The following is a 14,913-nucleotide window of genomic DNA, read 5'->3' as shown; positions in this document are numbered from 1 at the left end:
AGTAACATATGTGCCAGTGTTCGATCAGCTCTGAGATTATTCAGGTGAGCACATACACAAGCTCCCCAGACTATAAGCTTCAACAGGGCAGAAACCATTCCTGCCTTTCCACTGCTATATCCCTAGCTCCTAGCTCAGAGCCAAACTCAGAGACACTCCAGAAAAATTTGACAGATGAACAAACAAATAAACAATGTGATTCTGATTCACTGTTTTCTCATTAGCTGGGTAGAAGAGGAGATCCTTGGTTTTCTGCATCTGCTTTACCCACCTAAACACATACACCCAATGTCAGTCTGCCAGGCCTCAATAAGAACAAGACTACACTCGTCACGTATGGTACCTGCATTAGGACAAACTTGTCTGTATTGGAGAAGAGAACCACGGTATTTTGCATGGTGTCGTCATCATCGTCTTCTTCCTCCTTGCTGGGAGAGCTATCGATATCAGCAACCTTATAGGCAGAGAGTTGTGTAAAGTGAGGCAGCTAAATGTGCCCCAACTACGCTGCTTTCCTCTTTGGTGTTGGGGGAAGGAGGTGTGAACCCCTGGCTAAATGAAGGCCAGGAGCCAGACTAAGGAGCAGAAGAACACCCCAGCTCCCAAACTGGGCCTCAGACCGACAGCAGAGATTTCAGAGAAGCCTGAGAGCCAAGTGGACAGAAGGAGCAGAGCCAGAGAGGCCCTAGGCTAGCAGGCAGCAGGTGAGCGTGCGGGGGACTGACAGGATTAAAGGATGTTTTATCTTGAAGGGACCAGCTGAAGCATATTTGGGGAATGGGAGTCCTCTCCTTACTACCAGAGTCTCAATGGAGGAAGTGGTTGATTTTAGCCGGGCCCGTCCTCTCCCACGTCCTCCATGTGCTCCTCCACGTGGCCGGCGTCTTCCTGGGAAACTACTGCTGCGACCCTGAATTAGGGAAGTGGATGATTACAGGGATGAGTAGAGGGCTAGTGTGTCAGCTTTATAGGCTTGGAGGAAAGAGAAGAGACTAATGGACAGAGCATGACAAGTAATAAAGGCCAGGAGTCCCAGGCAGGACAGAGGAAAAGCTAGCTCTCAGAAAGCAACAGGCAGGAAGTTCTTCTTCCCAGAAAAAGTGACCAAGTGGTACAATGACAAAAAAAACCACTGGCATTAAAGACCTGAGTTTCTAGTCCCAATTCTATCACTGAGTAACCACGAAGCTGGGCAAGTCACTTCCCACTCTATGTATCAACAGTCTCCTTAATAAAGTAAGAGGAAGGACTGAAGGATCTCTAAGAGTCTAGAATTCAATAAGCCAGATGGGAAGGTACTAGTGACACAGAACTGTACCTCTGACATTAACATGAAGTCGACCACATCCAGTGACCAAATAGCCCCTTACCTGTTTAATGCGGGAACGAGCTGGGGAGCTGCGCCGCCTCCCCTTGTCCCCCTCAGCTTTGCTTCCACTGACAGATGTCCCAGTATCACACAACAGCGAATCATCAGTCTCTGGCAGAGAGTCAGTACAGAGCCGAAGGGAGCCTTCATCTCGAGCTGGACTAACATCTGTAGATACCCCCAACTCCATAGATAAGGAGCCACCCCCCTCTGGGTCAGGAGAGCCCAGCATGGGCTCTGAACCAGGGAAACTGGCACTGGCATCGCCCTGGCTCAGATTGGAGATCTCATTAACGATGTCAGATTTGATGAGAGCAGGTGGGGTAGGGGCTACTGGTGCACGTGGCTCCTCTTGCTCTTCACAGGGCGAGCCCTGCCCTGTCTGCTTGCATTCTGGGCCATAGACCTCCATAGGGGTCACAGGGGCCAGCTCCTCGGGGTCCAGGAGCACAGGGGAACCCTTAAGTTCACTAGCCAAACTGCCAGGGGTCTGCCCAGCCTCTGGCTGGGAATCAGGAGTGTCAGTCCCATCCAGAGGGGCTGTGTCTTCCCCCAGGCCAGAGAAGTCATCCAGGGCTGGGGCAGGGCTGGGTGCAGGGCAGGAAAGGTTCTCCATGGGGGAGGGGAGAGGACTAGTAGGGCTGGGCTCCAAGGCTGGGCACTCAGGTTCGGAGACTTTCTCAGTCTCCATCTCAGGTGGCTCAGCCTCCTCTGAGACCTCCCCTGCCTTCTCCATGGGACTCAGTGGGGAGGGAATGGACAATGGCAGAGCAGGAGGAGAGCACTGGGAAGAAGGGGAGTTCTGGGGAGGCAGGGAATGCTGGAGGAGTGGAGAACACCGAGAGGGAAGGGGCTCCATCAGGATGGGAGAAGCCAGACCCATTGGGGAGCCTGGAGATGGGGGAAGGATCATAGGGGGCACAGGCTCAGGGTCGGTGCAGTTAGCTTCTGGTGGAGGGCTAATGGGTGTCTCCAGGATCGGGGCAGCCAATGGCGACTCAGAGTCACTGTCCCCTTTGGCACCAAAGGGGTACTCTAACCCCCCCAAAGGAGAGAGGGCCGGTGGGGCCACAGCTGTGATGATGGGTGAGAGTGGAGGAGGAAGAGGATCTGGAAAGAGAAAAAGGGAGACTCTTAGATGTGCCATAAAAAAATAAGACTGCCCCAGAATAAGAGGATACTAACACCCCCTTACCTGGTGGCATCAGCTGAGGTGACAAGGATGGCTCCCCAGATGGGGACAACGGCAGCTCCTCAGGCAGAAGGGACAGAGGTGGTTCCCCAGGCTCAGACAGGGCCGGCTCTCCAAGCAAGGGGGGTAAGGGTGGTTCCCCCGGTGGGAGGGACACGGGCAACTCCTCACATGCAGAGCACAGGCCTGCCTCCTCAAGGGGCTCTTCAGGTTGAGGGGGCAGGTGTGGTTCCTCAGGCTGGTGGGACACGCGTAGCTCCTCAGGCTGGGGGTTCAGGCATGATTCCTCAGGCACCAGAGATGGCTGTGGCTCCTCAGACATGGGAGACAGATGTGATTCCTCAGGCCCCGGGGACAGGTGCGGCTCCTCAGGTGTAGGGGACAGGCGCAGCTTCTCAGGCCGGGGGGACAGAAGCAGTTCTTCTGGTGCAGGAGACAGGCACGGCTCCGCAGATCTGGGGGACAGGTGCGGCTCCCCGGCCTGAAGGGACACGATCAGCTCCTCAGGTGCAGGGGGCAGGTGCGGCTCCTCAGGCAGTGGTGACAGGGGGGACTCCTCCAGTGGTATAGACACAAGCAAGTCCTCCGGTGGCGGGGACGCAGGTGAGTCTTCAGGCGGTGGGGATGTGGGTGAATCCTCAGGTGGTGGGGACAAGCGTGAAGCCTCAGGTGGAGGGGATGTGGGAGACTCCTCAGGTGGTGGGGACAGGGGAGATTCCTCAGGCGGTGGAGAAAGGCGTGACAACTCAGGCAAGAGGGATAGGCGTGACACCTCAGGTGGGGGGGACATAGGTGAGTCTTCAGGCGGTGGGGACATAGGTGAGTCCTCAGGTGGTGGGGAAAGGCGCGATGCCTCAGGAGGTGGGGAGAGGGGAGACTCCTCTGGTGGAGGGGACAGAGGTGATTCTTCAAATGGTGGGAACAGACGTGATGCCTCAGGTGGTGGAGACATGGGTGACTCTTCAGGTGGAGGGGACATGGGTGACTCCTCAGGTGGTGGAGACAGGCGAGATGCTTCAGGTGGCGGAGAAGTGGGCAATTCCTCGGGTGGGGGTGACAGGGGAGACTCCTCAAATGGTGGGGACAGGGGTGATGCTTCAGGAGGTGGGGACAGGGGTGTCTCAAGTGGAGGAGATGGGGGTGACTCCTCTGGTGGAGAAAAGGGTGACTCCTCCAGTGGAGAAAAAGGTGATGGTGATTCAGGTGGGGGAGACAGAGGAGACTCCTCAGGTGGTGGCGAAAGGGGTGACTCCTCAGGCGGCGGGGACAGACGCGATGCCTCAGGCGGTGGTGACGTGGGTGATTCCTCAGGTGGTGGGGACAGGGGTGACTCCTCCGGTGGGGGCAGCAGTGGCATCTCCTCATTTAGGGGGGCCTCCAACTGGGGCTCAAGCTGGGCCCCTGCTCTCCCTGCAGACATAACATACTATGCTCCTACCTAGGTCCACTCCACTCCACAGAAAGTATAGGGTCTGGGGCAGAGCAGAAACTGTCTCTTGCCACAGAACACAAGGGGAACTTTCAGGAACCCTCAAACCCTACTTACCTAGTGGTTTGGCTTCACATTGCAGGGGCCCCGGTTCCTTGGGTTGCATAGAGGTCACGTGCCCACCCTTTGGCTGCCCTTGGCATGCAACGTACAGAGCATCGGGCTCATCAGTGGGGGGATCGCCAGGCTCTGGGGGTGAGAATCTGCAGAGGGTACAGGGGAGCAGGCACCATGGCTCTCATGAGCTATCAACTCCTAGAGAGTGCACTGGGACTAGGCATGAATGCTATGGACTGTACTGCCCACCTTAGGGCTCCCCTCTCAAAGGCAGCCTGCTTTAACATGGCCCCTAACAATCTCAGCACTTCCGATCCCATAGCCCAATCTCTTCCGATCCACACTACTTACCTGCAACAGGCAGCAGGATGCTGCTCAGCAACAGAACTGATAGGCTGTCCTCCCTGGGCTTTGTGACAGCGGTAACAGAGTGAGTAGTTCTCAAACCACTCAGAGTTAGGACTCAGCTCTGCTGAGCCTGTCCCACAGGCCCGGCATACCCGGCATGCCTAAAAGAGGGGGGACAGGCAAAACAGGCATTGGTTAGTCAGCAGAGACTGGAGGGAAGTGTGGGACTTGTCACAACAGGGAAACTCCAGATGTTGTGGAAGGTAGAATTAGAAGAGTAAGGCGGAGTCAAGGACCCTCACCTTACACTTCCAAGAGTGAGCAGGCAATTCCTCCATAGGTGGTTTTAGGCAGAAGGTATGGTATCCTTTGTCACATGTCTCGCAGACCAACATTTTAGAGTCATTCCCAGGTTTCCTGCAGAGACAAGGCATATAATAGGGCCCTCCCTGCCCGTGTTTTTAATCCTAAACTGTGCTTTGTCCAAGGCTTCTCTCCTGCCCTCCCATTCTTACCTGCAGGCTTGGCACACTTTGCATTCAGGGCACTGCCAGCCAGCACGCTTGCGGGCAGTCAGGGCAGTGTCCAGGCAAGCCCCATGATAGTGATGCCCACAGCTGGTACAGAAGAACAGGTCACACAATTCCCCTGGCCCCTCACATACTGCACAACGAGCTTCCTCTGCAGTCAGAAGGGTCAGAGAACACAGGTCAGCTGTGAATTCCCTGTAGGACTCAGCACAGTGCTGTCTACTTAACAGGCATTCCATGAACTAAAATGAACAAATAAATAGTTACTAAGTGTCTGCCTAATATATGCTAGGCATTGTTCTAGGCACTGCAGACACCATGCTAACAAGACAGGCAAAGCCCCTACGCTCTCGAAGTTCACACCTATTTTAGTGAGGCCAACGGACAGTACAAAACTACAGACTTCGACGAGTGCTCTGCAGAGTATAAAACCCCAGGCACACTTGGCTCCTCATCTGCCCAATGTCCAAAGGGCAGGACTTCTCACCCAAATGTGCGGCACCCTCGCTGTGCTCCGGGCATAGCAGCTGCAGTGTTTTCATGGATAAGAAGGAACCGCTGGCAGTCGCACAGGGGAAGTGGTAAAGCCGTGGACATCCAGGCGAGCGGCAAGGGATGGAGGCACCAAGCCTGGTGCAGTGGGAACAGCGCTGCCAGGTTGGAGACAAAGCCTCAGTGCTAGCCAGCTCACCCCAGAACAACAGGTCAGCCACTATGTCTGCCTCAGTATGCCCACTATCCTTCTCATTCTACTCTGACTCTTGGAACCCCACCAGCCCTGCCCACCCTGACCTTTGCTTATGCAACCCCCTGGCCCCAGCCCCACCTGTGAGATCCCTGAGAAGATGGCCTTGTCCACACCACATAATTCTGGGCCCTCCTGCCCCCATACGCCAGCTGACCATGCAGCACACCAATGGTGAGCCCAGCAGGACCCTGTATAGGTGAAAAAAGGCAAACAGAAAGAATTAATTAAAAGGTGATGGCTGGCTCTGGACCACCTAGCCCCTACCCTCTTTTCTGCCGAGATCAGTTACCTCACTTCCCCTCACTTACCTCCAGGTTCTCCTAGGTGGGCAGGTGTCAGGCCCTCAGGGAAACCAATCTGTGATAGGTCCTCACTGGGCAGTGCTGCCTCACTGGGCCCTGGGTTCCCCCCAGGGGACACCACTGGACACCGGGGCCAGTCAAATGGCAACTCAAAGCGCCGCAGCTCTCGCTGCCCATGCAGACTGGGCTCTCCGCAGTTACAGAGAGCACAACGCCGCACTGGACCCCCGCTGTGGACACACAAGCATCAGCACCATGCCAGATCCCTGACAACCCCACAGGCACCCCTGACAACCCCATGATTTAACACACCTGTGCTTCCCACACACTGAATGTCCCTAAATATTCCTTCTTGCAAGTCTCAGACTCTCAAATCAAATACTCACATGCCCTTATATCCTCATTTCCCCAAACTAGTTACCTGCAGTCCTGGGGAGGCTCCTGAAGCCTGGGACCCCCAGAACTGGGCACAGAGACCTCCACCACATGTGAGTTGGGAAGGTCTGGCTCAGTGGCGCCTGACTCCTCAGAGGTTGCAAGTCCATCAGCTGAATGAACAAACAGAGAAGCACTGATCAGCCATCATCCACTATTTAATACTAGCCTACTCATTAGACCCAGGAGATTATCTAAAACCCTTGGTAGATCACAGTGATGGCGTTTTTGTCCCAAAAAACAAAGTCCTTCAATTACCTGTCTATTAGACAGACTCAGCTCCTGTGCTTGTGCCAGGACAAGAAATCTCAGGTTGCCTGAGATCAGCAGAAAGCTGCCAGCAAAGCCAGAATTTGCCCTACTCACCTGCCGGTTCTGAATCTTTATCCTCACCAGGCGGCTTCTGGCTGTCCATCCCTCTCTCCGACTGGGCAGGGCCCTCTCGGGGAGACCTGTCAGAACCAAAAAATGTATCTATGTGACTAGTAAGTCTCTCCACTAAACACTTTCCCCAAAACCGTAAGTGAAAAGCAGCTAATGGTATCTAGACCCTACAGAAATCCGAACCAAGCCCTACATACAAACTCCAGTACTAAAGACAAAAAGAAAGTTCTTCCTAACCTTTATCTTATTGCCTACTTCCTCCCCTGATAAGTACAGACCCTCTTCTCCGACTCGGGATTTTCAGAGGATTCCCTCCCTTCTCCCACTTCCATACTCCCATCTAAGGGTTCCCAGGGCAACAGCATCCAACTAGAGGAACATCCAGTCTACATCTAGTAGTGCCCTTTGCCTCACGTCTTGAGTCCTGGGCTTCTGATGGGCCCTATCCCTGTCTTTTTTCCTCAGGTCAGGTCTCAGGTCAGTTACCATCCTAGAGGTCTGTCAATGCCAAGCCATATGTAACCATAACCCAGGAAGTCTGAGTACAGCTGAAATCCGTCTCCCAGAGATGGAGTCTGGGGTTGTAGAGGATGTAGAACACATTATTAAAACTAAAGCCCAGGTATGGATGGATCTTCCCAATCTCCACTGTTTCTAGCCACGATATCCCAATCACGACGTGAGAAACTCCCCAATGTCTACCCATGCCTATCCAAATCCAGCTCAGGCCCAACTCCCTGGCCACTGCAGTGACTGAACTCAGGATCTCACCCAGCCTGAAGTCCTCAGGTCGTTGCCCTTAGCAACACCAACTGCCCTTCCTCCTCAGATATTCCTAGTAGTTAACAGAAGTGGGCCTTAAGAGTTACTGAGCATGTGTAGTCAGGCCTGAAGCTCAGCATGCTGGGAGTTGTAGTCTCAGGAAACACTGCCACTTGGAGGAGTTCTAAACAGGGCAGGACACAGCCGAGCAGAAGAGCTTCCTTCCTCTTCCGACAAACAGGGTTTCCACACGAACTGTGGGGGTGGGGGGTAACGGTCTCCTCTTCTAAAATATGCCTGCCTATACTAGAGCCAAATGTAACACACTAAAGTAATACCTAAGATGGTTGAGATCCACACCTTTGGGCATATTTTCCTAAACCCCAGAGGCAACTAAGCCAGTCCAAAAAAGAGAGAAGTAAAGAATAAGAAAAAATATAGAGGTGAGGAAGAGAAAAGGGATCCTATAGAATGGAAAGGAAATAGATGTCAGCAGCTCTTAGTGGGAAAGGTAGGGGCTTAAGCAAAGAAAGAGAAGTACAGAGTTCCCAGAGAAGAGGAGGTGGGGGAAATGTTTAAAACAGAAGTCTGAGTAAGATCTGAGAAATTTATCTCTCACCTTTTCCACTCCTTTTGTTTAACTGGAGGGACCATTCACAAACCTAAGCAAGGACAAACCCCTTTTCTCACACCAGCTACCAAATAACCCTGACAGCCACTTGGGGTTGAGTGACTGGGGCAGATGAGACAGGGGGGAGCCCTCAAAGGTGCCCAGAATCAATAAATCAATTACTTAAGAACCACAATATTAGTCCTCCTTCCCTGAACTCACATTCCATTTTCAGAGATTGGTAATGAGCCTCTTGTGACATGCCACGGGAAAGGAAATTTTATTTTACTCCCCCCCACACACACACACACACTATCAGAATCTACTAGATTAGGAAAGTGAAGTATCACTTGACACCTGTTACCTCCATTCCCAGATCACCTCTTTCTAAAACCTACCACACAATCACACCTGAAAGGAAAGCAGGGTGGTCATCTGGTTGGCCCACAGAAAAGCTGCTCTGGAACTTCAAGGGGCTTAGAAGCCACCTATGGGAAGCAGGAGCTGGAGGTCAGGGCACCAGCCAGGCCCCTCTTCCTATTCAGTCATTCAAGGTTCGACCACACCCAGAAAGCTTCAAAGTTTTCCAAATGTGTGCACCTTACTGTATGCCCCCAAAGATCCTCCACCTGCTCTGCTCTCAAAGTTGAGCCCAAAGGAGTCACAAACAGCAAGAAATAAAAAGCAACAGTGATAATACAGTGGGTAGTAGGAGGACTGCCTCACACAAGGCCAGAGGGACAAATTCCTCCGCCATTCCCCAGGCACAGCCCTCTCAAACTGGTAAGCTCAAGGAGGTAGAGACACCACCACCTTTATCTAGCCCTGGGAGACAGAGTACCAACATCCTTCAAAGTTAGAGCCTCACTCAGGGAGCCATGGAAGATGAGAGATTAAGAAGTGAAAAGAATGCCCTCCAAGCTGTACTAAAAAGAATTTAGGGGCACCTTCAAGAAGCCTGAGCTCCATTTCCTTACCCCTGCGGTCTAGCATTGCACCCCAGTGCTGAGTCTCAGCTGTCAGGTCCCTGAACAGATCTTAACAAATAAAGACCACAGTTTCCCTGTCCCATCATCCACAGGCAGAAACCACACACACACACACACACACACATACACACAAGCACGCACCAAGGGTCCCCCCACCCCACCCCCAGCTCTAAACTGGGCTAATGCCTAGCCAGGCTTCCTCTGGGGAACTAGAGATCCCCAAGTACAGATCTCGGGAGTAAAACTGTGCTGGCTCCCCTTAATCCTAGGCCTAATCCTAGGCCTTCTTGATAGCTCAAGAAGCCCAAGACAGCAAGGAAGAAGGCAGGGTAGCACACTCTCCTCCACGCCTCTATGCCAGACCAAAAGCTTTAACTCCATTTTCCCAGCCACAGGGGAAATGGAGGCTTGGAGAGGTGAAAGGCTGAAGGAGGCTCTTGAGTGAACAGCTCTTCTGTAGGACTCAGGACTTCCTGGTTCCCAACCTGAGAATCAAACCACACCTCTCCCCACCCCATTTTGGGCTGGCCCTCTAGGAAGAATGCAAATAGCAACACACTGGCCCTGTAGACCCTCTGGACTGTGCCTGATCATCTTGGGGTAAGCCACAACGAACAATGAGAGGCTCCTCCTAAGGAAGTTCTTTGGGGACAGACAACAGAAGGGGCCCTTCATAAGAGGCAGAAGAGGAGAGCATGGGTGACAACTAGCCACACTCTACCACCCCTGTGCCACTTGGCACCTCGAGGTTACTACTCAGAAATCTTTCAAGGGCAAAGCCCCTATTTTCTCCTTTCCACAACCAGGCTCAAAGAGATCTAGCTCATGTATGTATGTTGCAGGGGATGGAATGAGGGAGCAAAACACACCAGTCAAATCCCTGCTGGGCAGCATGACAGCTGTGAGAGGGGCTGCCCCAGCCCAGGGCCCAGAGGAATAAGGTTCATGCTGCACCCTTCGTACATTCACATGCACACCCCTTCTCCCCAATACCTCCAGCCAGTGCTGGAAATGCTATCTTCTGCAGAAACAGCTCTGATTGGGTTGTTTCTCCTCCAAAGAGGTACCAGCTACCCTATTCTGTAAGGTTAAGACAGGATCAGAGGACCAGTTAACATTCCCTGATCAGAAAGGGTTGGAGAGGTCAGGAGGGGCCTGCAGGATTGGCCAAGGACTTATGGGCAACTTGCTTACCACACCAGGCCTAGAAAAAGTGGAAAACAAAAGCCATTTTTTGCAGCCCACATTCACAGGGAGCAAATCTCAACTGCCTCCTCTATAATCCCCTAGAGATTATGTCCATCCCGAGAGGAGGGGAGGCAAAGCAGGCTAAAACAGCACTAGGCCTTGCTGCGGTCACTTTGCCAGGCAGGGGTAGTTTGAAGTTGAACAGCAAGGCCAGAGCTGTCCCCAGCCACCCCCTTAATCACATTAGATAGTTTTCACATCTTCCCTGCCCACAGTGAAATAAAGCCTGGTGAGAGATCGAGGGTTCCTTGAGCCTCCCTGAGATAGCTCTGGGTGCCTTGATGGGCAAGAACCACCTTAAAGTCCAACCTGGCAGTAAGTCTGACCTGGCAGTGGCACCCTACCCACCCTCCCAAGTTGTTCTGTTCCCAAGGCCCACAAGGAACCCTGACGGAGAGGCGGCTGACGGGGATTGGTGCTGGCATCAGGGCCTGGGTCCTACTTTAGTAGAGCTCCCCTCAACACAAAAATAAACAGGCAGAGAGGCAATCTGGCCAGGTTCCCAAACTCCGTGGTTCCCTGAACCCCCAGTCTTTAAAAAGGCACACCCCAAGACAGCAGGCCTCAGTTCTGCCCCAGCCACTGGCTCATGTTCCCTTGACAGATCCTGCCAAAAGAACCCTCCTCAACCTGGCACCCCTTTCTCCAACCTAAAGGCTAGCTGTGGCCAAGATAGTCCATCTGGCTATGCCCCCAGTCCAACCCTTTCTGGGCCTTGGCCGGGCGGACTTCACTCACCTCTTCACAGGGCGATCCAGAAATCCTCATCCGAGAACATGGCCAGAGCCCGGGCCGCTCCCCGACCTCCAACAGCCAGAGCGATCACAGCCGCCCCCCGCACGGGGGGGCTTAGGGGGGCCAAGAACGGTAAATCCAGGTCGGAGTGGCCACCCTCCCCTCCAAAAAAACAGCAAGAAGCCAAAGAGAGGTTCTATGCTTCAGGTTCCAGCAGTTTAGGTTTCCATGGACAGCCCGAAGGCGGCGAATCCCGAGCGGACACAAAGAGAGCACCGGTGGCTTTGATCTTGGGCGAGCAGGCTCCGCATCCGCGTCGTCGGGCGGCCTCTCAGTCCTAGGGCCGAGCCGCCCGCGCCGGGCTCGGGCGGAACGTCGAGGCTCTCCAGATGGAACGTCGAGGCGCCTCCCCAGCAGCCCGGAAGGAATGCCGCGCCGCCCCGCGCCGGGCCCGGATGGAACGTGAGACCCTCGCAGGAGCGCCGAGCCCCTCTCCCCGCCCGGGCCGGCGCCCCGGGGCCGCGCGAGCTACGGCGACGCGGAGACGGCGGGGCCGCAGGGCTGAACCTGACACACACCCAGCGCCGGGTTCCTCGACCCCAAGCGCTCGCCCTCGGCGGCTTCGAGCCCCCCACCTTCTGCTCCCCCCGGGGAAGGGAGGAGGGTAGGTGGGCGAGGAAGAGGAAGGGGCGGGCGGTGCGAGCCCTCTGCCCGCTCTCCTCCGGCCGCTCCAGGCCCTGCGCTCGCCTCCCTTCCCCTTTGGCCTCCGGAGCTGCCCCGCCCCCGGCTTGGCCGGCTCTGATCGGCGGCACCCCCTCGACCCCCGGCTGGTTGTGATCGCGGGGGGCCTAGAGGTGCATGGCCCAACCCCAGCTCCCGGCGCCGGGGGGTCAGGAAACTGAGCGGAAAGTGGGGAACGAGGCAGCCATTTGCAACCGGAGAGGAAAGTAGTGCAGCGCGGCGCCGCTCCGCCTCCCCCCCTCCGCCTCCTGTTCGGCCGGTAGGGTGGTTCCTGCGAAGGGGCTATTTCCTGGCCCGAGATCGCGGCAGCGGTCGTGGAGATTCAGGAAACCTCCAGTGCGAGGCCCGGCGGGGACCTTTTGCTTCGGGAACCCCACTCGAGAAGGGGAGAAAGAAGAAGGCTGGCCCTATTTTGTGTTGGAGCGGAGCGGCGGAGGGATACTGCCCTCTCGGAGGAAAGGCTGTGACTTTGCAGTTCTACGCACACGCTGCGGGATCCCTCCGCTACGCGTTAACCCCGACGGCGCCGGGGCGGCGATGGGCAGACACGTGGGAATGAAGCCCCCCTCCCCTTCGCCCCGGTCCTGGAACTGCCTCTTCCAATGCCCGGCTCAGGAAACTAGGACTTCAGTCACTTTATAATTGTGTTCCCTTGGAGTTACAGGTCCCTGAAACTGCAACTGCCCCCTTGACTTGACCAGGGGCAATCTTTCCCGGGGGGGGGGGCGATGGAAGAAGAGCCAGGAGATTGGCCGCTGCTCTGCATCCTGGGAACTGGAGTCCGCAAATGGAGAAAGTGAGGCACGGCGTCTGGGGCTGCAAAGGGTGGGTTCTTGCCACGTTCGGGCCCCGAAGAAAAGCGGAACGAGTCGTTCCTTCGGACTTTAAAACCCCCTCACGAAGGAAAAGGACTGTCAGTAACTGGCCCCCAAATTACCACACACACAGCCCCGATCAAAACATAAATGTAGTTTTCCTTCTTTTCCAGGGTGCCCCCACCCTCAGTCTTTATCTTCCTATCTTCAGGTCCTCTATTTTGGTAAATGGGCTCGACCTTGGAGTCTGGCTGCTACTTGGCTGGAGTAGCTACTCTAGACAAGATCCCAAACACTGCTTGCAAACTCCTCCACCCCCTGCCCATACGTCTGGATGAGGAATGGAATGCCTTTTCTGTCTTAGCTCTACCCAAGGGATGGTCAGGAGACAAATTAACTATGTGCTAGGTACTTTATATACTCTTAGTTATCCCTCACCCGTGTTATGCATTAAGTGGAATTAGGCCTGTATTACATATAATAAGATTTGAGGCTAAAATGGGTAACAGTTGTCCAACAAACTACATCTAGTGAGAAGTAGAGCCATGATTCAACCAATCGCCATGTTTTTTTTCTAGAATGTGTATGTGTGTACACACAGACTTTTTTTTTTTTTTTTTTTTTTTAGGGAAGATGTGGAGAAAAAACAGGCAAATCAGGTGCAGGGCCAGGTTTGTGGGAAAGGCTTTAGAGAGCTATGGAAAAGATTTTCTGCAATGATGGCATTGCACTGTAGCTACACTATCTAATATGCACTGTAGCTACCATATCTAACTTGACCACATGCAGCTATTGAGCACTTTGAAATGCAGGTGATGCAACTGAGGAACTTTTTACTTAATTTTAATACTGAGTTAAACTTAAATAGCCATGTGTGACCTGTGGCTTCCATATTGGACAGTGCAGGAACTCTAAATCCCTACTGGCCAGTCATTGAAGGGGTTAAAACTAGACATGACCTGTGCTAGCTATGCACTGACATCATGTGCCATTCAAGGACCATTCAGGTCTATTTCAGCAAAAAATTCCAGCAGTGATCCCACACCTGTCCCAGCTATAGTGGAATTAATAAATCAAGAGGCAGTGGTTGGAAAATGGAAGGTCCCTTCCTACTATCTGCACCCAAAGGCAGGGAGGCAGGCTCTCACCAGAAAGACCTCCAATAACACAATAGCTATTTCTTAAGTGTTTATTATGTATGAGAAACAGCTAAACATTCCATATATCATCCCAGTTTAATTCTCACCTCAACCTTATGTAGCTTTAACTATACTTCATAAATGAGAATCTGAGGCTCAGAGAGGTTAGGTGACTGCACAAGATTCCACAGCTAAGTGGAAGAGTAACCCAACCATTCACCACTATTCTTTATTGTTATTAGGCTTTGAGATTGCTTGATACACTTCTAGAAAATCTCAGGCATTTGTAAGTATATCAAGCCTCATGGAAATGGCAGCAGAAGGGTGGGTACCTGTCATGAGTATTCTGGGTGAGATGTACAAAAAGACCTAATTTAATGTAAGGAGAAAGGGTGATAACCCTAAAGAGATTCATAAGCCACTAAGGTTGCTCTTTGCAGTATGCTTCTTCCGGGAGCCCTTATTTCTCTTTAGAGTTTGGATTAGAGATGCAAAAACAGTTGGCAGGACTTTTGAAAACCGGAATGACAAACCATTACACCCAACTGTAAGCCCAACTATCCTGGAACCAGGCACTAGCAAGGTCAGAGCTAAAAATCACACCTAGATTTTGTCCATCATCCCCAACTAATACCTTACTCTATCCAGTAGGCAGAAGTCTATGCCCTCCTCTCTGGGAAGGATACCATTTAAGTAACTTCTCAGCAGGCATTGGTCAATTAGGCCCTAGGACAGATGGGAAGTGGGGGAGGGGCACTGAAACTAGAGGTATGTAGAACCAAACCTTCCTATCTGAAATATATCCATCCTCCTAATTAAGGGCAGAAGCTATAACCTTGACACCTAAAAAAGGGAGCACAACTTCAAAGGTGTAGAAGGTATCAGAAGGTCACCAAAGGTATAAAAATAACAATCTATTTTAATGAAAGGCATTGTGGACATGAGGGCACAGGGGATTAATACACACCAAAGGCATTATTTTTTTTACTTAACTCTCTTAGAAAGGCAAAAATCTTCACA

The 14,913-nt window shown here is 53.0% G+C and overlaps 1 protein-coding gene across 8 annotated transcripts in view; it reads right to left on the bottom strand.

Moving 5' to 3' along the window:
- KMT2D (lysine methyltransferase 2D) overlaps positions 1 to 12,380 on the bottom strand; it is a 40,344-nt gene extending 27,964 nt beyond the window's left edge. For 6 of the 8 annotated variants that reach the window (XM_037031048.1, XM_037031051.1, XM_037031052.1 and 3 more), the window contains exons 1-14: positions 11,202 to 12,379; positions 6,837 to 6,922; positions 6,457 to 6,583; positions 6,042 to 6,265; positions 5,812 to 5,921; positions 5,473 to 5,635; positions 4,971 to 5,136; positions 4,758 to 4,872; positions 4,459 to 4,616; positions 4,108 to 4,253; positions 2,565 to 3,971; positions 1,371 to 2,479; positions 797 to 910; positions 344 to 454 (exon numbers count right to left, since the gene is read on the bottom strand). In XM_037031048.1, coding sequence (XP_036886943.1) covers positions 344 to 454; positions 797 to 910; positions 1,371 to 2,479; positions 2,565 to 3,971; positions 4,108 to 4,253; positions 4,459 to 4,616; positions 4,758 to 4,872; positions 4,971 to 5,136; positions 5,473 to 5,635; positions 5,812 to 5,921; positions 6,042 to 6,265; positions 6,457 to 6,583; positions 6,837 to 6,885 — 3,999 coding nt within the window. In that variant the 5' untranslated portion in view covers positions 6,886 to 6,922; positions 11,202 to 12,379. Of the gene's footprint in view, positions 1 to 343; positions 455 to 796; positions 911 to 1,370; positions 2,480 to 2,564; positions 3,972 to 4,107; positions 4,254 to 4,458; positions 4,617 to 4,757; positions 4,873 to 4,970; positions 5,137 to 5,472; positions 5,636 to 5,811; positions 5,922 to 6,041; positions 6,266 to 6,456; positions 6,584 to 6,836; positions 6,923 to 11,201 lie in introns of all 8 variants that reach the window. The other 2 variants (XM_037031054.1, XM_037031049.1) reach the window with 2 other exon arrangements.
- Positions 12,381 to 14,913: the final 2,533 nt, after the last annotated feature.

This window comes from Sturnira hondurensis, unplaced genomic scaffold (assembly GCF_014824575.4).
Source record: "Sturnira hondurensis isolate 20B ecotype Veracruz unplaced genomic scaffold, ASM1482457v3 Scaffold0020903, whole genome shotgun sequence".
Classification (NCBI taxonomy): Eukaryota; Metazoa; Chordata; class Mammalia; order Chiroptera; family Phyllostomidae; genus Sturnira; species Sturnira hondurensis.
The sequence above is the reverse complement of the archived record's forward strand: the minus strand, read 5'-3'. Positions and strand labels throughout refer to the sequence as shown.